This window comes from Macaca nemestrina, chromosome 17 (assembly GCF_043159975.1).
Source record: "Macaca nemestrina isolate mMacNem1 chromosome 17, mMacNem.hap1, whole genome shotgun sequence".
In the NCBI taxonomy this organism is placed as follows: Eukaryota; Metazoa; Chordata; class Mammalia; order Primates; family Cercopithecidae; genus Macaca; species Macaca nemestrina.
In genome coordinates, this window is record NC_092141.1 from 60,172,262 (window position 1) to 60,195,919 (window position 23,658).

Below are 23,658 nucleotides of genomic sequence, written 5' to 3' on the forward strand. Positions count from 1 at the left end.
GAAATTTTCCTTTTGGTGTTCTATTCGAAAGAATCCAGAGCATTGAGGAGCTTATGGAGGCTGGAAGGAGACTAGGGCTTGGGGTCCAAGGGAGGAAGGAGCAAATGCACCAGATGAGACGGTCTCAGAAAGAGGCCTCCCAGGAAAGCAGTGTGCACAGTGTGAATGGGAACTCTAGGTCTCAGGAAGGGAGGCTGAAAACAGCCCCTGGGACTGGGATTTCTCTAATCCTCTGCAAACCTGCTTTCAACCTCCATACCCAGAAGCAAGGATGCCATTTTCAATCACATTTATGGCCTCCCTCACCCCTCCCTAGAGGGAGAAGTGCCTTTAAACTGGGGTGGGGCAGGCCAGTTGAAGGAAGGGAGGAGGGCAAGGTGGGAGCAGGTTTTGGAATCTTGTCAAGTTTGGGGCCCCAATTCCCCTAAGGCCCCTGTCATGAGTCAAGCCTGGACTTTCATCTCCAGCAAAGAAGTAGGATTAAACCCGGATCTTCAGATTAGAACCTTCACCTCCACCCTTCCCCCAGGCCAAGCTTCCGGCTCCATGTGTGGTCTTGGACAAGTCAAGCCTTCAAATCTGGACCTCAGTTTCTCACATCTGGGAAACTAGGAGTAGGATTAATCCATCTTAGAGGGTCCTGTGTCCCCAGACAGGGATCAACCCTGTCTACCTATAAGGAAACACCTTCTTAATTAGACGGATTTTCTGTGCCCTAATAGTCTGAATAACTGGTTCTTAACTTTTTTTTTTTTTTTTTTTTTTGAGATAGTTCCTGTTAGGATAAAAGGCAAGAACACTCCACCAGAAAAATGCACTTTGCACATCATTTCAAGATTTCAGGGGTTAATGAACACTTTCGAATCCATCCATAACCCCAAAGTAAAGACACTGCTTAATGCCCATCCCCACCTAACACTTTTAACTTCATCCCAATGATATCTAAGTCTTCAGTCAAGGCTGCAGGCATCTCAAGAAGTAGAGAAGGCATCAGCCTGAAGCAATTAGAAAACAAAGCTAGACTGGGAGCCGGTTTGGGGTTCCCCGGATGCTGGAAAATGAGCAACAAACATGTTTCAAACCTGCAAAAACACACACACCATGCTCACATCATCTAACAGGTACCAGATTTCTAATCAGAAGTCAAGAAGCTGGTGGTTTCTGGTAAGAGTCCAGCTGCTTGGAGCCATTTCTTCGTTGTTGTTGTTGTTGTTATCTTGACAGCTACTATACACTGGGCCTTCTCTGTCCACTACAAAAACCACTAATTACATTTGGCTGCTCTGCTGAGGCTCTTGCAGCGTGGCCAGTCCAACTGAGCAAATGAATGTTTCATTCTGTAACTTTAAGTGTTAGGCCGCGCGTGGTGGCTCACACCTGTAATCCCAGCACTTTGGGAGGTCAAGGCAGGTGGATCACCTGAGGTCAGGAATTTGAGACTAACCTGGACAACATGGCAAAACCCTGCCTCTACTAAAAATACAAAAATTAGCTGGGCATGGTGGGCATGCCTGTAAATCCCAGCTACTGGGAAGGTTGAGGCACAAGAATCGCTTGAACTTGGGAGGCAGAGGTTGCAGTGAGCAGAGATCATGCCACTACACTGCAGCCTGGGCGACAGAGCAAAACTCCGTGTCAAAAAATATATATATATAACTATTTAACTTTTTCAACTGTAAACTTTATGAAATTTAAAAACAGAGCAAGTGTTTCCAGTCAAAACGTAGCATCTGAATTTGGAATGTGTTAAGTATAAAATAAAATATGGCCAGGTGCAGTGGCTCACACCTGTAATTCCAACACTTTGGGAGGCCGAGGTGGGTGGATCACCCGAGGTCAGGAGCTCAAGACCAGCCTCATTAACATGGCGAAACCCCATCTCTACTAAAAATATAAAACATTAGCCGGGTGTGGTGGCAAGTGCCTATAATCTCAGCTACTTGGGAGGCTGAGGCTCAAGAACCACTTGAACCCAGGAGGTTGAGGTTGCAGTGAGTTGATTTCATGCCACTGCACTCCAGCCTGAGCAATAGAGTGAGACTCTGACTCGAAAAATAATAAATAGGCCGGGCGCGGTAGCTCACGCCTATAATCCCAGCACTTTGGGAGGCCGAGACGGGTGGATCACGAGGTCAGGAGATCGAGACCATCCTGGCGAACACGGTGAAACCCCGTCTCTACTAAGAAATACAAAAAACTAGCCGGGCGAGGTGGCGGGCGCCTGTAGTCCCAGTTACTTGGGAGGCTGAGGCCGGAGAATGGCGTGAACCCGGGAGGCAGAGCTTGCAGTGAGCTGAGATCCGGCCACTGCACTCCAGCCTGGGCTACAGAGTGAGACTCCGTCTCAAAAAAAAAAAAAAAAAGAAAAAAAAAGAAAAATAATAAATAAATAAATAAATAAAAATAATTTTAATCTAGTTTAGAATACTAGATTTCTAAAACTTGAGTACCCTCCAAAAAAAGATTAAATATCTCTTTAATAATTACTTATACTGATTGCATGTTGAAATCATTTTTTATATGTTGAGTTAACTATCTTTAAAATTAATTTCACCTGTTTCTTTAATATGGCTTGTAGAAAATAAAAACTTACATGTATGGCTCACATTGCATTTCTATTGGACAGTGCTGGGCACTGTGCTACAGTACCCAGCACACAGTGATTGGCATGGTCCCTGCTTTCACCAGGTTTAAAGTCCAGCAGGGGACTTGGTTTGATTTGGTTTGGTCTGGGATAAGAGAACAGACAAAGCTAACTGGGGAGTGAGGGAGGGATGCTCACTGGACCCCTTCAGAAGTAGATGATTCTGCTAACTCTTCAACAAGAGGGTTCCATGTGGCTGACACCAGAGTAGAAGCCCCCTCTCAAAGCTGGCCCCTCTCCCAATTGTCCCTCCCATCTGGAAGTTGCCCTAAGGTGCCAACCTCTGCCTTTTCCAGAAAATCACAACTGACTCAGCCCTTCCTCCCCACCCCACCTCCTTATCCCTACAGGGTAGAGAGGCGGTGAAAAAAAAAAATTGTCCAAGAAAACTTCTGAAGGGGGCGGACCTGGCACGCTTCAGGCATGGCAGTAGCTGAGAAAAGGGGCGGGGGCGGGGAGGGGAGGAGGAGCTGGCCAAAAGCCCAGGGCTCTGTGCCAGGCTGATCCAGAGGCAGGGCAGCCAGACAGGCAGGAGGACAGGCAGGAGGACAGGCGGGCGGGCGGGCTGTCGGGTGGCAGGCTGGCAGGGGTAGAGGCCAGAAAACATTGACCTACTGGGAGATGTGGGACTGAGCAGAGCAGATGCCACCACCACGAAGAAAGCCAGAGTGTGAGGGGACTGGAAGGCAAGGACACCACTGGAATGCAACTATCACCCTGTGAACAAGGTCTTTTAATGTATGTGGCATACACACACTGCCTCCTTCCTATACTCCTTGTTGGGGAAAAATAGGAAAGAAAAGCAGGTCACCAAGAGCTACTCTGGGCTGAACCCTTCTTCCCACTCCTCTAGAGGGCTCTTCTACCCATGTTTAGGGGACAGAAGGGAATCACTTAGCTTATATGACCAGACACACACACACACCCCCCCCCCTTAATCTGTCACCAGTAAGTTCCAGTTGAAAAACATCAGATTGATACATTGAGGTAGAAAGGAAAGGGGGTAAGCCTCTGAAGCCTGAGAGGATACTAAACAGTCACCCTCATTTCACAGATGGAGAAACTGAGGCTCAGAGAAGGAAACAGACTTGCCAACTTGGAGGCAGGACTAGTAGGCTGCTTGTGCTCACTGCACCAAACTCCTCTGCTTTCTCTCTGAAGACAAGTGTTAATACAGCAGAAGCCTGAACAGCCCCGACGTCAGGAGCAGGAAAAGTGCCCATATTCTGTATGGTTAAGCGCGTGCCAACTGGCTTTTACTGCATGCGGCTCTAATTTGGGCACGGGATTTCACTTGCAGAAGAGCTAAGTGCCCTATGATACGGCTGGATGGCTGTCAGGGAGATTTTTTAGCGGGGTGAAAGGGTGCTCACCAAAAATTCCTACCATGCAAAATGTCATCTTGCTCTGGGGGAGGAAGAAAGCAACTTGTGGAAGGTACTAAGTGGCGGGGGTCAAGCTAACCTCAGCAAGAACACTTTGCTCAATTTGCCTATTTGGGAAATAGTTTGACAAGAAAGCCCATCTGAGCAGCCCCCAAGGAGGCCAAAACGAAGCTCTGGGACAGCCCAGCTCTTTCCAGACAATTCCACATCAGCCTGGGCTAACTGCCACCCTCTCCTCCATCTTAAGTGACTCCCAAAGGGGAGAGGTGGTCATGTGGAAGCACAGAGAATATGGGGGGGTCCCTGGGGTGGAGTGAGGGATGTGGAGAAGAAACCATCAGGACAAACCTAAAGTATGAGGACAAATGGAAAAGAGATGACCCAACAGGAGCTGTGCAACTGAGCCTTCCTGCTGGAAGCAGAGATGGGGAGGCCTCCTCAGGCACACTGCTCAACATCCTTCTCAGACTGGCAGAGGGAAGGGAAGAGTTTCAGAATCTTCCCCCGGGGTCGGGAAGGTTACTAAGCTCCGACAGAGGGATAGGTGGAGGGCAGGAAGACCATCTCCGGCCCGGCCCCGCCTCCCTGGAGATACTGGTTTAGCTCTCGCCCCCGGTGGAGATGCCAGCCTCTCTCCAGAAAGCTTAAAAGCCATAAGCTCACAGCCGGGTGAAGTAGCTCACGCCTATGATCCCAGCACTTTGGGAAGCCGAAGCGGGCGAATCGCTTCAAGTCAGGAGTTCGAGACTGGCCTCACCAAATGGTGAAACCCCGTCTCTACTAAAAATACAAAAATTAGCCGGGCGTTGTGGCGCATGCCTGTAATCCCAGCTACTTGGGAGGCTGAAGTTGTAATGAGCCGAGATTATGCCACTGTACTCCAGTCTGGGCGACAGAGCACACGCTTGGGCACTCGGGGGCTCAGAGGCCCGGCCGAGGATGGAGCTGGTGCCCAGTGGAAGGCGTCATGCGAGGTGCCTTGGAAAGGGACAGAGTCGGGCTCTGTTCCGTGAGAGGGACAGCCGAGGTGGCCCTCTCAGGAGCAAGGAGAGGAAACCAGACCAGCCTCCAAAGCAATCAGTCTTCGGCAGCTTCCCACTGCACCATGAGAAGAACCCGACGGACATCCACGTGCTCCTCGTGGTCCTTAGTGCCCCCTGGTGAGGATGGGCAAACATCTGGGCACCAGCCAAGCAAGCGTCTGCGTATCCGTGAGTGGCGGGCACTGCGCAGGAGCCCTCAGGGATCCGCATCTCCCCCTAGCTGCCAACCATGACCTGCTGGTGGGAAACAGGCACTGCTGCTGGCTTCTTCCTGGCGGGCGCTTCGTCAGCCAGTCTCTCCCCTGACACCGGCCCCTGCGTGGCCCTCCTCCCCTTCAAGTGCCCTCTCAGGGTAGGTCTTCCTCCCCATGGCTCCGCACGGTCTAGAATGTTCTACCACCAAGGATCCTGTCTGGGAGGACTGAGTGCCTTCCAAGATGGTTCTCGCCTATCCTTGGCCAGGAGGAGGGGACAGCCAAGAGGACCCAGGCGGTGAACACGGCCCCTCGCGGTGGAGCAGGGGAAAGCGCAGCAGAGCGGGCCACTGAGGGGAACGGCGATATGGGGCTGAGACTGAAGGAAGACTGAGGGGTACAGGGACTGAGGGGGAGAATGAGAGAGAGACTGAGAGGGAGACTGAGGGGGACGGGGACTGTGGGGAGAACCACTAAGGGGGATAGTGCGGTGCCTGGGAAGGGCGGCGGCAGCTGAGGCGGGGGAGGGGCGCCCTCGTGAACGGGCAATTGAGAACTGAGATGGCGCAGCTGAGGGGCGGGCTATCCCCGCCTGTGCCCACAGCCTACCCCTCCCCAGCCCCTCTCACCTAACCCGGGAAGCTGAGCACTCGCACTCCCACCCTGGCCTCTGGGTGGGCTGAGGCCGCAGCGCACAAGGAGGGGGACAGAGCAGCCACCCAACCCCTCCGCTACAAGGCTCCGCACAGTCTCGAATGTTCTACCGCCAAAGCCCCCTTGGGCGCCCCGACTCGCTCCAAACCTGTCCGGCAGGCACCAGCGGCCCTCGGCTACCCGCCCTGGGCCCCGAGGGGGAGGGGACCCGCGCCAGGGGCTGCGGGGTGGGGGTGGGGACCAGGACTTTGCCCTTTGTCTCTCTCCAGAGCCACCGGCCGGTCGAAACCCGACCCCATGGCGAAGCCAGGCAGCCGGCGAGGGGCAGTCTCCCCCTCCGGGGTCCTTTAGTAAATCCAGACCCGACCTCCCTGTGGTCAGGGCTGTGACTGAGGTGGTCCTGTGGGGGAAGGGGGCTTCCCGCCTGCACCAGGCCTGCAAGCATTTAAGTGGCAACCGGTTGGGGGTAGGGAGCCCGGGAGAGGCTGGAAGTGGGGCCGCGGAGGCTGGAGGGGAGAAAATGGCCCGGGAGGCGGGATTCCTTAGAGACCTTGGCTGGGCCGCGGGAGGAGGCGGCACGGGGCGGGAGGCCTCCCACTGTGAGGCCAGGAACTAAGGCCTGGGAGCAGGGTGGGGGCACGGAACTAGGAGCCTTCGGCGCCCGCAGAGGAAGAACGCTCTCCTCCCGTGAAAGTCCCCAAGGCCTTCTGGGAAGCTCCATAGCAAAGTCACAATAGAAGTCATACTCGCCCCCATGCAGAGTAGGGCATTTGTTTGGGGGTGAGAATGACCTTTCAGCCCTTTTGGGGTATCATCAATTAATGATCTTGTTAATAACTCACCTTTGCATGGTGCTTTAGAGTTCACAAAGTACTTCTCTTTGCCCACACTATGAATCTGGAACCACTACAAGAGGCTGAGTTGAGCCTCTCAACAACAGGGGAGACTGAGAATATTGCTACTTCCGTTCTGCAGATCAGAAAACTGGCTCAGAGAGGTCAAGGTGACACTGGCCAGCAAATGTCACTACATTGTGCAGCCTGTTCCTACTTGCCAGGAAAAAAAAAAGTAACTGGGTTCCTGATTTTTTAGAAACTAAAACGTATGGAAGCCAGGCGTGGTGGCTGGTGCCTGCAAACCCAACACTTTGGGAGACTCAGGCTCTTGCTTGAGCTGGTAAAGTCAAAGCTGCAGTGAGCTGTGATCGTGCCACTGCACTCCACCCTGGGTGACAGAGGGAGACCCTGTCTAAAGAAAGAAAGAAAAACTAACATGTTGGAACTATGAATTATGATTCTGTAGACTTGTAACAAAGGTCAACTCTTTGTCCTTTCCTGCTGGGAGGAGGGAGGAGGAGAAGGAGGGAAAAGGAAGCATCTCAATTCCCGCCCTTCCCCCCAAGCTCCCATTTTCCCGTGGGTTGAACCCAAACAAAAGGGGGGGTGGGAGGATCAGCCTAAAGCTCCAGCCCTGGTACCTTCCAGAAGCGTCAAAGGATGAAGGCTCCTAGAACTCAAAACATTCATCCAGCTTATTTTATGAGGTTTCTGGAGATGGGGAGGATTCAGGTGAGGAAACAGAGTCCCAGGAAAATAGATAGTGACCCCAGATCCCACACCTTACACATCTGCAAAAGGACAGGCTGAGACTGACACCTAAGTTCTAACACCACTCAGATCCTTCTTCCACTTTGTTCAGCTTCCTCTCAGTGTATTATTTCATTCCAACAGAATTCCCATTTCCCATCTTAGCCACCCAGACAAGGGGAGAAAATTTGGACCCATCCAATCTCAATTTTCTTCAACTGACTTTATCTGCTAAGCTTACGCCCCACTTCCCAGCCCCTGCAAAAAAAGCTCAAGAAAACCTCCACCTCTCTGGGTATCGGAGGATCACCTGTTCCCAACCTTTTCTTTTCTTTTTTTTTTTTTTTTGGGGGGACAGGGTCTCATTCTGTCACCCAGGATGGAGTGCAATGCCACCATCATAGCTTATTGTAACTTGAAACATGTAGGCTCAGGCAACCTTCCTGCCTCAACCTCCAGAGTTCGCACCTTCTAAGGGAGCTCAACTTTGGAAATAGAAATGCCTGAGTTTGAAATCCCAGTACTCCTACTTATTGAAGTTGTGACCTTAGTTCAGATTCTTCTGTAGAATGAAGATAATACCTTCAGAGTTCTTTGGGAGATTCGGTGAAGTAACAGCATGATCTGAGTAGATACTCAATAAATGCTCCTGCAATTGTAGACAGAACTCATCTTTTGAGCCTTACCACCTCACAGTGCTCAGAAGCAAAGATGCTCAATAAGAGAAATAAACAAGAGTGGCTGCCCTATTAACTGAGAGCCTCATTTCTGTGAATCCTCACTTAATGCCTCCCTCTTCTAGGTGAATGGTCTGCCCAAAAACAGCTTCCTGTCCATCCACAAGGCTGTATTTGTTTTTGTTTTGTTTTTTTGTTTCTTTTTTTGAGACACTCTCACTCTGTTGCCCAGGCTGGAGTGCAGTGGCACGATCTCGGCTCACTGCAACCTCTACTTCCCGGGTTCAAGCGATTCTCCTACCTCAGCCTCCCAAGTAGCTGGGATTACAGGTGCACGCCACCATGCCCAGCTAATTTTTGTATTTTTAGGAGAGACGGGGTTTCACCATGTTGGTCAGCCTGGTCTCGAACTCCTGTTCTCAGGTGATCTACCCGCTTCAACTTCCCAAAGTGCTGGGATTACAGCATTTTGTATTTTTAGTAGAGACGGGGTTTCAATGTTAGCCAGGCTGGTCCACGAGGTTCCTCTTAACCCATTCCTATATTTTTTCTGCCTTGCCTCCAAAACCTAGATTAGCTCTAGGGCCTCCCTCCTCTATTTTTGTTCCTGAGTTTGTGTGCCTCCCATTTTAGTGCATGGACTCCTGGACTCTGTACTCTCAGCTTTTCCTGGATTTAAAGTGAAAATGCTGGAGGGCAGAGACTTGGCCTTGTACCTCTCTCTTTTGGGAGCCCTCTCAACCTCTATGTCTCACTTCCCCACATGAAAAAACCCAATAATGCTAAATAAAAACTCAATAAATAATCAGTATTTAATGCAGGAAAGGGGCACACAAAGGCTTCCATTTTCTTTAGAATGAAGAGGTGACAGAAAAAGTAAAACTGGCAATAGTTTTTAAACGGCCATTTTTTTTTAATCCCAGCACTATTTACTGGAAATGACCAGAGGGAAGGAGGAATGGGTAATTTATTATTTGATGGGTACAGAGTTTCAATTTTGCAAGATGAAGAGTTCTAGAGATAGATAAAGGTGATAGTTACACAACAATGTGAATGGTTTTTTGTTGCTTTTTTTTTTTTTTTTTTTTGAGACGGAGTCTCGCTCTGTCGCCGGGGCTGGAGCGCAGTGGCCGGATCTAAACTCACTGCAAGCTCCGCCTCCCGGGTTTACGCCATTCCCCTGCCTCAGCCTCCCAAGTAGCTGGGACTACAGGCGCCCGCCACCTCGCCCGGCTAGTTTTTTTGTATTTTTTTAGTAGAGACGGGGTTTCACCGTGTTCGCCAGGATGGTCTCGATCTCCTGACCTCGTGATCCGCCCGTCTCAGCCTCCCAAAGTGCTGGGATTACAGGCTTGAGCCACCGCGCCCGGCCGCTTTTTTTTTTTTGAGATGGAGTTTTGCTCCTTTTCGCCCAGGCTGGAGTGCAGTGTCGCAATCTCAGCTCACTGCAACCTCCACCTCCTGGGTTCAAGCAATTCTCCTGCCTCAGACTTCCGAGTAGCTACAATTACAGGCTCACGCCACCACGCCCGACTAATTTTTTTATTTTTCGTAGAGACAGGGTTTCACCATGTTGGCCAGGCTGGTCTCAAACTCCTGACCTCAGGTGATCCACCCACCTCGGCCTCCCAAAGTGCTGGGATTACAGGCGTGAGCAACCGCGCACAGACATGAACGTTTATGTCACTAAACTATATACTTAAAATGGTTAAGGTGTTAAATTTTACCTTTTTGTGTATTTTACAATTTTTTTTTTTTTAGATGGAGTTTTGCTCTTGTTGCCCAGGCTGGAGTGCAATGGGACGATCACAGCTCACTGCAACCTCTGCCTCCCAGGTTCAAGAGATTCTCCTGCCTCAGCCTCCAGAGTTGCTGGGATTACAGGCATGCATTACCATGCTCAGCTAATTTTTGTATTAGTACAGACAGGGTTTCACATGTTGGCCAGGCTGATCTTGAACTCCTGACTTCAAGTGATTTGCCCGCCTTGGCCTCCCAAAGTGCTGGGATTACAGTGTGAGCCACCGCGCCCAGCCTAAAAATATTTTTAAAAAAATATATATATATTTATATATAGATAGATAGATATACACACACACCAAGGATAAAGAGAAAAACCCACAAGTTTCCAAAGAAAAAATATCTGAAATATCTGTTAAATTATATTTCTAGCAGGGCACAGTGGCTCACGCTTGTAATCCCAGCATCTTGTGGGGCTGAGGTGGGTGGATAACCTGAAGTCAGGTGTTCAAGACCAGCCTGGCCAACATGGTGAAATCTGTCTCTACTAAAAATACAAAAATTAGCCGGGCATGCTGGCGCACACCTATAGTCTTAGCTACTTGGGGAGATGAGGCAGGAGAATCGCTTGAACCCGGGAGGCAGAGGCTGCAGTGAGCCAAGATGGCACCACAGCACTCTGGCCTGGGCAACAGAGCAAGACTCCACCTCAAAAAAACAAACAAAAAATTATATTTCCTTCCATCTGCACTGTAAGATCAGGGTCTTTCACTTGTTCCTCATTGTATTTCTAATACCTAAGCAAAAGGCATCTCATGCAATAGTAGACTCTTAATGGATAAAAGTAACTGGATGAATGTATGCATGTATGAATCAATGAATACATTAGAGGTACCAATTTTTGCAGCAATATGCAAACTATCACAGAAGTCTGCAGCGTCTTATTAAATGTTTTCTCCCATGGCTTTTCATTGTAAATATATATCTTTAAGTTATTTTTCAAACAGCCAGTGACTGAGTGGCAAGGACCCCACACACACTCCCAGGCTACAGTTGCTAACCATGGGGCTTTTAAGAGAAGAGAGCAAAGGAGTTTGGACCTAGACAGACAGCATTCCTCTTTTAGTTAGAAGTTTAAAGGAAACTACTCATTCAAGATGGCCAGCAAGAGGGGCAAGGGTAGAAGAGTGGAACAAAGATTATCTCACAGAAATATTAGAGGTTTGTGAAGATCATTCTGTTCCACCTCCTGCCTACACCCAGAGCTCATTCTGGACAGGAATCACTCCACTCTATTCTAAAAAGCAGCAGCATATCTTAACCAAATAGTAATAAATATAGAGAGGAAGAAAACCCTATAGATAACCTCAGTCAGCTAGATTTTAAATAAATTTAAATAAGTTTCAGGAAGACCCTTAACAAGAGTACATTCTTCTGAATCTAGCTGCTTCCTCAGCCAACATCCTAGTACATCTAGTCTTTGTTTGGAATACACTGGCTGCAGCCACCAACAACCATGTCTCTCTGTGAAGAATTATCTTTGCCCTTCAATTTATTTACTTTTTTTTTACTTTTTTTACTTTTTTTTTTTTTTGAAATGGAATTTCACTCTTGTCACCCAGGCTGAAGTGCAATGGCACAATCTCTGCTCAACTGCAACCTCTGCCTCCTGGGTTCAAGCAATTCTCCTGCCTCAGCCTCCCCGGTAGCTGGGATTACAGGTGCTAGCCACCACGCCCAGCTAATTTTTGTATTTTTAGGAGAGACGAGGTTTCACCATGTTCGTCGGGCTGGTCTCGAACCCCTGATAGGTGATCCACCCACTTCAACCTCCCAAAGTGCTGGGATTACAGGCATGAGCCACTGCGCCTGGCCTGCCCTTTAATTTAGAACTTCGTCTCCAAATCCTGCCAAAGCAACTGGTCTCTATTATAGTTGGAGGTTCTCCTTCCAAGCAACTTAGAGACCTTAAGGAGGAAGTAGAATAAATATTTCTAACTTTGAATAGACATCCTCAACAAGTTTACTCCACCCAAAAGCTCCCATTTCAGTTCCTGTCTCCCCTCATTTTCTCCTCCTCAGAGTCCCTAATGGAAAGTTGACGAGCCCCAAGCAATCCCAAATGCCACTCTAGAAAGAGGCAACACACATCATTCTGCATAAACTAATTGTAAAACCCTTTATAGTAAATGATTAAAGTCACAAGCCTGTTAAAAGACTGAAAACCACATCCGGATGAGAAGCCCTTTTCCTCCCCATCCCAGTAAGAAGGTTCAACCCTTATTCCCAGGGCTGGGGCTGTGGACCTGTGTGTATGTATGTGTATGCATCCACCCATGTGCCTGCATTACGGCATGCAGCCTTTGAGCAGAGAGCTGAAATGAAGAAGTGGGCATAAAAGTGGGTTCTGTGTGCATCTTTGGGAATTGGTTCCAGACCAGGGAACCAGGGAGAGAATGTGAGGACACTACAGAGGCAGAAGAAGTAGGGAACAATGTGTGCAGTCACCCCTGGGTATCTAGGGATCCCCAGTTCCTGAATGCCTATTTTGTTAGCTTACCAAGAGCAGGACATGAAAATAAACATACCCATCCCAGCAGAGGGGGGACATCGCTCTCATTTCTTCCTTCCTCAGACCCCCAGGAGGATTCATACAGTCCCTTTCATCCTGAATTCTTACAACACCTACCTTATATGCAGAGGTAGTTCCCCTCTTACCAATGTCCCTACTCTACATGTACCTTTCACAGTAGCCCTAAAGTGTGAAATTTCAGCTAGGAACCTGGACCAAGTTCAGGGCATAAATGGTAACAGAATAAATGGCCTGTTTCCCCTAATGAACAATTAGTAGCATTATCTGCCATGCTTGCGTCATCTCTCCAAGCCTTCTGTCTCAGAGAATGTACTGGGGGAATCTATAATCTAGGGGCTCTGTGGGGTTGCCCTGGTGAGCTTCATCTCTCTCCACTAAAAGATGGCTTTTCCTTTCAACATACAGGTAGAGTTACCAAAGCACCCTACACACAGACCCCCTTCAACATGCCTAGCCATCACTGTTCCTAGTGCCTTAGATATATAGCCCAAGCTGACACACACAGTTCAAACACAAACTCTCATGGACACATTTTCAGGCATCTGTACACTTGATCAGTTCTAATACTCATGGAGCTTACCACAGCTATATGGGGCAGAGTAGGATACAACTGCAAAGCTTCAAAGGAGGACAAACAATGGCTAGGGCAGGAGTGAGAGAAGTCAGTATCTACAACAAAATAGTAACAATAAGAGCTATTGTGTACTACTATTAGGACCACCTCTTTACAGTTACAGAAATTGAGCTCAAGCTTTTAAACCCTGAATGCTCCTGGGAGGAAGACCTTTCCTCCAGACCCCAGTAAAAGATGAGTGAGAGACCTAGGGTAGGTCATTAAGACTCTGACCTAACAGCACTTCTACCCTCCTGGAGTCTTAAGAATTTTGAATGATTCCTTTCCTCCTCATTCCTCTTTGCCAAAGAGCTCAGACCACACAAACAACCATTACACACATATTTCTGAATCTCTGATTTCTCCGCTTAAAGATCCTAACTATATCCAATCAACTAAACTAAACTATCCAATCAAATTTCACTCAGACTTAACATTTTCCATTTCAAGTGGCCAAAACATCCAAATGAGTGACTGAGTTGGTTTCTGTTTTTATTTGAGACACAGTCTCGCTCTGTTGCCCAGGCTGGAGTGCAGTGGTGCGATCTCAGCTCACTGCAACCTCCACCTCCCAGGTTCAAGCAATTATCTGGCCTCAGCCTCCCGAGTAGCTGAGACTACAGGCATGCACCACCACACCTGACAAATTTTTGTATTTTCAGTAGAGACAGGGTTTCACCATGTTGGCCAGACTGATCTTGAACTCCTGGCCTCATGTGATCTTCCCTATTCGGCCTCCAGAAGTGCTAGGATTGCAGGTGTGAACCACCAGGCCTGGCTTGAATGAGTGATTGAGTTTTTAACTAAAATTAATTCAAAATGAAAAAAAAAAAAATTGAAGTTCTCCTTAATCCTCTTTTCATAAGGAAATGTGGAGAGGACTGACTAGAATCCACTAACCAGACGCGATAGAAAGGAAGAGAAAATGCAAAGCTTCCCCTCTTCTCCTGCCTCCTCTATTATGGGATTTTTCTCCACAACCCTCCTCTAAACTATACGCAAAATTTCCCAGCCATCCCATATCAGACACATCCCTTACATGCCTTCCAGCCACCAAAATGCCACTTGTCTAACAACCAGACTTGTCCTAAGGGGTCTTGAAAATATCTGCACAATCCACTCAAAACTTCTCTTAATCATCCAGCTGTATGCTCTCTATTTCAGTCAAAAGCAGTTTGCTTATGATCAGCCATGCTCCTGGGAATGTGGATTTCTGCAAAAGGACTGCATTTCTGATGGTGTTTGTTCTGCACACAGTTACATTTCAGTGTGTTGCAATCAGGGTTTTTCCAACTGTATGTATTAAAAGTATGAGGTCCAAACCTACTTTTCTGTGATTTACCTGTAATCAACACATATTCTGTCAGTCGACTATGGTTACAGCAAAAGTTTGTTCCAGCCTGTTGTATTACTGCAAATCTACTGTGCTGCAAGGTAGTAAGCAGGTGTTACAAAGTTCGCTCTGCAATAAATTTTAATAGTAGGATGACCCCCTCTTCTATCCACTAATAAGTAAATAGTCCCCTCTGATTAAAAGCTGAAGGGCCATCCCAAGTTCTCCTAGTAGAATGAAGTCACTACCTGGGGACTAAATAGCTTCCTGCTGGCATTGTCTCCTTGCTATGGTGTGTATCAGGTGTTATCTTACAGGATCATTTTTAACCAAACCATCGGTAACCAAATGGGCATACACTTTCTTGAGTACAGGTTTGAGAGACCTTTCCTTCTGCTTTTTGTTTTGACACGCATTTAAAAGGTAGAGGGGAGGAGAGGAAAGGTGGAAATGGATGGGGTGCAGTTTTATACTAACATGGAGTCGAAGACTGGCTGAGACCCTGAGAAAGATGCTCAGAGCCTTGCCAGTGGCCAACTGGAAGGCCTGTTGTCTCTCTTTCACAAGATAAACAAAATCCATGGATAGAACCTCTGACTACTATTACTGCCTCTGTTATTGTTTCGGTCAGCCTTCAAGACCTGTGGACAGACACAAACAGCTCATTTTGTAAAGATTGCAGGTTACTTAAATTGACACTTAACTCTTTAAGGTTCTGTTTCTCAGGCCAAGACCTCAGCTACTGGGAGAGAGCAACAGCTACTTGCACTTCCATTTTCTCTCCAACTCTCTCATCCTATTTTCCCTTTACCCACTCTTCCTCTCTTTTTGCCTCTTTTCACTTCACATTTACCCACTGGCTTTTTGCTTTAGAATGGAGAGCTCTTGAGGCAGCCCAGGTGCTGGAAAGGGTCTGCAGCCCGCAGCCGGTGGGGGGAACCCTTTCGTGGGGTATCTGCTGCAAGGTTTGCGATCTGGGGGTTCCCAGGACTAAGGCGCGCCACAAGCAGCCTGGGATCTCCAGGGGTCTCAGGGATCTGAGAGGGGAAGTCCTCTTCGGAGACCCAGGCCAGCGGATGTTCTCTGTCAGGGGCTTGTTAAGAGAAGGCAGGCGGGCGGCCCCACCTCAGAGCGAGCCGAGATTGCCGGGCTGGGACTGGCGCGGGGGCGGGCGGGGAAGGTTAGGGCCGCCGGGCCGGGGCAAGCGCTCCAGGAAGAGCCTCCAGAGCCGCCGCCACTTTCCCTCTTCTCTCTTTTTCAAAGGGGAAGGGAAGGCAGGCAACTCCAAAAGGAAATATAGCCTTGCCCTGCGCTGAGTCTACCACCCGTCTCGTCTCCGACCCCTCTCCCGTGGGTAACACTGAGCCTCCAGCCGCTCCCCTTTAAAAGGGAAGCGGGAAATCCACCCAACCCCGTATCTCCCCTCCCTCCCTCTCTCCCTCCCCCCTCCCCGTCTGGAATTTCCAAGCCGGGACTAACTCGTCTGATTTCTCCAGTCTCCCCCGCTGCTTTTTTCCTCCCCTTTTCTTTCCCTAACACTCCCATCCCAAATTCTAAGCTGCACTTTCTGGAAGACATTAGCCACATTTCAAGAATCTTTTAAGAGAATGGGGAACGAACAAGACTTAATTTAAATTCTAACAGCTGGGAAAATGTCCGTTCTTCAAATGCCTTTGGTTTATACATTTATTCTAACAACCCCATCACCACCACTACCACCCCACACACAAAAATCAACAGATCTAACCACTAAATAACTCTTCACAAAACCTTTAAACTTCAACAAATAGCACTTGCTGTTCCCCACTTCTCACTCAACTAAACCAGACCTGAATTTTAAAATGTTTTAAAATTGTATACTCACTAGACTATCTCAATAGTATCTTTGTCAACTGGCTGCTACACATTAAAGTATAGTATAAATACACTCTTAAAAAGTAAGCCTTAAAAGTACCCACACACATAGATTAAAATGATACATATTAAGGTAATTTTAAAAGATTAGAAGCTCAGAACCTTTGAATCAAGATTCCTCCAATTGCTAATGTCATGTATTTCATCTCTGAAACATAATTATAAGAATGTTTTTTTTCCACCAAAAGCTGTGCCATTAAAACTTTAAAAAACTTTACCTTTTCAACAATTAACAATACTTTGAATAAATTAGTGATGGGAATTGCAGTTCTTCCCCTTTTTTACTAAAAAGTTCTCCATCTGAGAAGCCATTATGGTAAAATTTCATCTTTTTAATTTGGGTCAGAAAAATAAGGGGTTCTAGAAACCTACAATTCTTCTAAGGGACTTAGCTGCCACTGCCTTAGTTGCCACTGCCTTCTAAGGGACTTAGTTGCCACTGCCCTTAGGAAACTCTCATCTTGAAATACTGACCACCCAAATGAGAACAGTTAAGGACTTCTACCAGCAGTGAAGGAAACTAATTTATGAATTTGCAAAGTTTAATTTTTAGGTGAAAATTAAAATAGGGAAAGAATGTACCCCAGTTTCCACCTTTCCTCCAAACAGTGCACAAAAACTTAACATTCAACCATTTTTTTCACTTATGTAAAGCAAAAAAAAAAAAAAAAAAAAAATTCTAACCTAATATTAATAAGAAAACCTTTTTAAATGAGTAATCAATTGTTTCTACTTCAAACTTTCTTGTTGAATAGCAGTCACATGTATCTTTTACCTCTTATGAGTTAAAAACTTTTTCATTTGGATACTAATCCATAATTACAACCATTAAAGTAAAAGTGCCTGAAAACCCTGCTGCTCTAATAGTTTTCATTCCCTTGTTTTTTAACCCCTCTTCATTCATTTTCAGCCCCAAAGTACAAGGTGGGTTTGTTTTTGTTTTTGTTTTTGTTTTCTTAAGTGCAAATCCATTTCTGAAGGCAATTTTTAGGTTGTTTTGAAAACGTTTAGTGATCCAGTGATTTCTTCAGAACCTCGAGAAACCATTGTTAAAATATATTTAAAATATTTTTTGCCATTTATAAGACATCCCTTCACAGATTTTTAAAGCTGTTAACTTCAGAAAATTAAACTGTAAAAATAGGAATCAAGTTTGGACACTTTCTTTTGAGAGTTCTCAATTTTATGAATGGTTTATAAAACTAATTTTATTTAATAGGTGGAAATTTAAGGGAGCTAGCCCACCTCATTTTAAGTCAACACAGAGGAAAAGGAAAGAAGGACCATTAATCTGCCTAAAGAAATCACCAAACTTAGAATTCCTTACTGTGAACACATTTCACCTTTAAAAAAATGATTCAGTGCATCTCCTTCATTTTTTTCTTAACAGTAACACCTTTTATTTTGATGACACCAGTTGACAGTGAATATGCTATCTTTAGGTCACATTCCTCTAGAAAAAGGCACACCACAGTGGCAAGCGTAACAAAGGTTTAATTCCCTTAAAAAGCAAATCATGTCTCAAAGTAATCAAGTCACACTAAAATGGTACCCCCTTTACCTCAACTACTCCTCGGTCTCTCAGAATAAAACATATACAAGCCCTTTCCACAACTGTTTTTAAATGTATTTGATTTTTCTCTTTTGTCTCAATATCTGGCAGTGAACATAAACAAATTCTCAACAAACAAGCACAAATTGTTAACCAAATTCCAACACTAAAAGGGGGTTTGAGATGGTGATCTCTGAGAAATTTAATATCACCTCATTTAAAAAATTCAAGCTAATTGCTGTTTTCAGTTGAAATGCATAGTGTTCGGCCTCTTGAGTTCTTAAAAAGGTACAAATTATATGTATCAAATTCAAACTGAGAACAAAATACATTAAGAGGTATTGTTATAGCATATCTTTTGTTTGATTTCCCCCTCTTAAAAAAACAAAACCACCAGGAACATTTAGTTGTTGGGTTTTTATGAATTATCTTAGAAACTGAAATCATAGTTCATTTGGAACTGAATGCCTCAAGAAGAGTTCATAAGGAAAATACAAGAGTACATATATACACAAAATATTATTTGTGTAGTTCATTTTGCTTAGAATGTGTTAGTCATAATTAACTATTTCCTGTTCTATACATCCATGAGATGATGGAAAAAGTCAGTAACAAACCTAACTGACGAAATACTTTTCAGACACAGACTAAAGACACATACCACAACATACTTCCTCAAAGACACAAAATGATAGAGCAAACTGACTTAATGAAAACAAACTCTTTCTTTTTTAAATCTTGAGACTTCAAAAATTGATTCATTCTAGAAAAATGAAGTGCCTTCTCACCACCAACCAAAATAAAAAGCAAAGAAAACACAATTGACTCAATGTTTGGGCTAAAAAAATTATTTCAGGAAGGGGGAGAACACACAAAAGATCTAATTTAATATGGGTGTGGACAGAGATTTTTTTTTACCCAGTCTTCTCACAAACCCCCTCTCCATTCCAACTCAAAAAAGAGCCCTCAGTAATGCATTTTGGAGGGAACAAGAAGGAGCCTAGAAATGGCTTAAAAGCAAGCAAATGGCTTGGGGAAAAAGATTCATAAATACAGGGCACCATGAAAAAATATAAATGTTTTGAGTTCCATTTCATCACGTTTTGCCATTTCTCTTGCTTTTCACTTTATTCCCTAAAATTTAAACCATCCTCAAGAGCAAAAGAAAAAATTCACATATCTTAGAATTCCATTTATTCTGGATATTTTTCATCAACACTCAGCTTTCAGTTCAAATATCCATATCCTTTTCAATAAACCTGCTGGTGTCAGTGTATCTTCCTTGGTCACATCTCCAGAAAATGTTTCAAAATAGCAAGTAAGACTTCTTTTCTTCCTTCCCATTTTATTACCTCTTTACACCTAACTCTAATTGCCTTTCCAATAACACTATATTTTAAGCATTTGAAGTTAAATCGCAAGCTCTATAAACGTAATAACAAGCCATATTGATCTATAGACACAATAGTTCCAAGTTACTTAAATATCAAGATAAACCACTAAATAGATTTTTATCTTACATTATACTTTCTAGGCCCTCTTAATCGTCCCCCAAAAAAAGCAGTCACTACCCCCCATCTACCCACCCGGAAAAGGCCAGAGACTATTCTGAATTGTACCAAGTTTTCAGTTGAAATGGGGGGTGAGGAGGATCAAAGATTTACTGGGAGCTGCTTTTCAACTTGGGACATGAGAGCAAACTCTACACTGTCAACATGTTTAAAGTCTGATTTGAGAAAAGTGGAAAGACTCTGCCCTTACACTTCCCAGCCAGAGTTCAAGGAAAGATTTCAGAGTTCAATGCAATATTTGAAATCCACCATGAATTCTCGGTAAGCATGATGGAGGTACCCCATTTTGCTGAAGAGAGAGAATAGAGAGAGGGTACTGGAACGAACACACACACACACACACACACACACACACACCCCATTCAATTCATCCACGGAGTTCTAGACCCTCCAAAGAGCCCCAGCTCACAGCCTCAACACAAAGCTCTCACCCCAGATGGTCCCCTTGTAACAATGGGCTGGAGGAGTGGGGGTAGGGGGGCTCGAAAAGGATAGTACAGCCAAGGCATATTCTTTGGAAAATCCAGTTGGGGAGAAGGATGATGTGAGATATGAGGGATTGGGGGTGGGGGGGTCCATGGAAAATAAAGTCTTTGCCTGTTGCAGAAATATAAATAAAATACAAGCATAAGGGGATTATTTGGGGGACGGGAAACTGATTCCACATCACTTAGGAGTAGAAGGGCAATCCACTTAAGAATTATGGTGTGGAAAGAGTGGGAAAAACAGAAAATGAGGCCTGCTACGAAGTTGCAGAAATCGCCGAGTCTGAACTCTTCGAAGATTTTAAGGTTCACCACAAAAAACGGCCCCACAAGTTGAACAAACTCCAAAAGGTTTCTCCCCTATTGATTTTCTTTCCCCTTTAATTCTACAAGCAACATCTTTTAGCCCACCCCAGCCCCAACTTATTTTTTTTTACAAGCTGTAAACCACCCATTACAAGATCTTGGCCAATCTTCCCTCCCTGCCCCCAACATCCGGAGTTGGGGGTGGGAAAGACCAGTAATGGGTTTCTTCCACTGGAGACGCTATGGACCCCTGAACACAGCTTCTCAGCACACCCCCGCGGCCCCCCCACCCCCCCAGAAAAGAGCTCTTTCCTACCTTTGTTTTTTGGGCACCGAATGTTCAATCTCTAGGCGTTTTCCTTGTAATTCTACTTTCCCTAAAGATTAAAAAAAAAAAAAAATTACCATGAGAGCGTGAACACGGGTTGGGGGTGGCAAGAGGAAGGGGAAAGACACTAGGCTAATTCAGGAGTTACTGGGATTCGAGATCTTCCTAGGAATCCAGGCAGTGGCTTCTGCAGCCAGATGGGAAAAAGGTTGCTCTAGGAATGGTGGAGTCTATAAATTCGTTATTATTCATTTTTTAATTTTTGCTTTATTTAATCACTGAGGCTCGTTGAGTGGATCGCTCTGGAATCCCGATTTGGGAAAGGTGCGAGGCCATTTGTGTGGTTGCGCTGCCTACATTGCTCCCAGATGTGGGGAGAAGGAGCTAGGAGAGAAAGGGCTCCCCGTTCCTCAGAAAGTGGGGCGCGGGGCGGGAGGCGGTGTACAGAACGAAACTTTTATTTTTCTCTGTTGGCCAGGAAGAAGGGCTTGGAGCCGCGGAGCGGTCACCTGTCGGGACTGGTTTGGGAAGGGGTGGACCTGGGGGAGCGGAGCGGGGCCCGGCGGGGAGGGTGCCTGGCTGCCGCCGCGCGCGCCTCTCGGCCCAGCCTCGGCGTCTCGGGAAGCAGCATGGCGACCCGGCGCCGCCGCCGCCGCGCCACTCCGCTCACGCCCCACTTTCAAATCAAAATGGCTCAAGCCCCAGGCCCTAGGCAGGAGGCAGGACCCCCTTCCTTGCAAGTCCTGCTAGAGGGCTGCATTCCCCACGCTAAACGGAGAGATCGCAAGCGGTCCGGGGGACCCCTTCCACGCCTGGAAAGGCCTAAGACTGAGGAAGGGGAGCCAGGGTTTTCCAGCTGGGGGGCCGTCCACCGGCGGACAGGGAGGGGCTGGACGTGGAAATAACGCCCAGCCGGGGGTCATCTCCGTGTCCCTAAATCCACCCCCCCACTACTGCCAGTGGGGGCTCCCGCCCCGTCGGTGGGGAGGAGGGATGGGGGAAGCCAGAGCTGCTTATCTCGGGCTGGGAGGAAGGGATGAGGAAATCCCGAATGTTTCTGCGCGGGGGTGGGGGGCGCAGAGCGAGGGAGGGGGCATCGAAGGGGGTAGGTCGAGGTTGGGTACAGAGGCCAAGCCCCGCAGGCCCGGGAAGAGAGGAGTTGGCGGGAGAGGAACCGGAAGGTGCGGGTCTCCGTTGTTCTGGGCTTTCGTTGTGGCTTTTCCGGGAGGTGGCTGTGCTCTTACCGGAGAAAGTTTCGATGGCCTTCATCGCCCAGTGCTCGTCTGGGCAGTCCACGAAGGCGTAGCCGGATTTGACCAAGAACTGGCCGCTGTAGGAGATCTTGTGCTCCGCAAACACTTTCTCCAAGTCCGCGGGGGTCACGCTCTCGTTGAGGTTGCCGATGTAAAGCTTGTTCATGGTGGCGGTCTCGGGGCAGGACGCGGTCCCGGGCAAGGCCAAACGAGTGGACGCGGGCGGCAAGCCTCTTAGGCCGAGAGGCGGGGAGGCCGGCGGCAGGAGCCGCAAACTTTCTTTGCACCCCACCCCAGAAGTTGTCCCGAGCCCAGGGCGGGGAAGGCGGCCTGAGGGCGCGCAGAGGTCGCGGGAGAGTTCGGAGAGAGCCCGGGAGAAGTGCCCGCGGCGCGCAGGGAGACGGACGACGCGGCGCAGCTCCTTCCCTTCGGTCCGAAACCCCTCCGAGAGGGCTGGTGTGTCACGTTTCTCCGCGGCCGCCCTGGCGCCGCCTCTAAATAAAATCGACTTGAAAAAAAATGGAGCGGAAAAAAAAAAAAAAAAAAGGAGAAGCCACGTGGTGACAGCCCCCACCCACCCTGCAGGGGAAGACCCCCGACGCCACAGGGCCCCTCGGCCCTCCGGCCAAACCCAGCAATCTCTCGCCTGAGGGTGGGGAACTCAACTCACCCCCGTGGTAAACTGGGGCGGTGGGGCAGCGTCCCTGAAGCTCTATGGCCCCTTCCCCCTTTGCAAGAACCTGGCCCCTAGGGAAGCGCCCCGCCCCCACCCATCCCCCTACCCCAGCCCGAACTGGGGGAGGATGGTCCAGCCCAGATCTCCCAGGTCTTAAAGGGTAAAATGTACGGTTATTTTTTATTCGTTTTGGGGGGCGGGGTTGCTCACCCCACCCCGGTTCACTGCTAGCGACTGACAGGCGGGGGACGGCCGAGATAGACAAAGAGAAGCCGAAGACTCTGGGGTCTTCAGGAGAGGGTCGCACGAGCTGGTGATTTAAAAAGAAAGCCACCTTTTCCCTAGATGTTTAAATGGGGGGGTCTCTGCCTTCACCACCCCAGCCCCACTAAACTCCCCCGCCTCCGGGGATGCACGACCGGGGGACCCTGCGAGCGCGGGACTGGGAAGCTGGGAACACGGGGGATCCCAGTGGAGAACGAGGAAGCCGCGGGAAATCATGTTTTGAGATCCCCACGGGAGAAAGGGTGGTTCGCACCCGGGGTCCGGCTATTAAATGATAACGTTACGGGGTCCTGGGGGAAACTCGCGGAACTGGCCGGAGATGACCCCAGGAGAGAGGGACAGTGGGACAGAAGGAAGAGGGGTGATAGCTAGGGCTAACCCGAGCGAACCGAAGGGGGAGGTCTTAGGGAGGGAGTGACCGGGTGGAGATTTGAATGGTCCCCTTTTCCCTCCGAGTCGGGGACAGACAGGTGGAGTTTCCAGCGCCCACACCACCCAGGACACTGCTGGCAGCTCTCTGGGCCCTAGGTTCGGGTCTCGGAACTTTGTTTGGGGTGCAGGATTCCGAACCCGGCGGGAAGGCGGGAGAGGGACGGAGGGCGGGGGGCTAAGCGCGAAGCCCCGCCCACGTCCCCAGGTCAGACCCGCGGGGGGAGGGGGTAATTTCCGCTCGGCCCACTGGGAAGCGAGGGGCGGGAGCTTAGGGGAGGGGGCGGTGGCCCCTCCTCTCCCCCTCCCGCCGTTCCTGGGGAGGGGGAAGCGGATCCGCCCGGGTCCCTTCCCTCGGCTTTGACCAACTCATTCCGGATCCTCCAGCTCCGGGAGC

At 48.0% G+C, this 23,658-nt stretch overlaps 1 protein-coding gene across 1 annotated transcript in view; it reads right to left on the minus strand.

The window, feature by feature from the left end:
- The window catches only part of LOC105472337 (insulin like growth factor 2 mRNA binding protein 1), a 58,372-nt gene extending 36,034 nt beyond the window's left edge, over positions 1-22,338 (minus strand). Inside the window, exons 1-2 of the mRNA XM_011725480.3 lie at positions 21,863-22,338; positions 20,607-20,667 (exon numbers count right to left, since the gene is read on the minus strand). Of these exons, the coding sequence (XP_011723782.1) occupies positions 20,607-20,667; positions 21,863-22,037 (236 nt within the window). The 5' untranslated portion in view covers positions 22,038-22,338. The remainder of the gene's footprint in view (positions 1-20,606; positions 20,668-21,862) is intronic.
- Between the last annotated feature and the right edge of the window lie 1,320 nt (positions 22,339-23,658).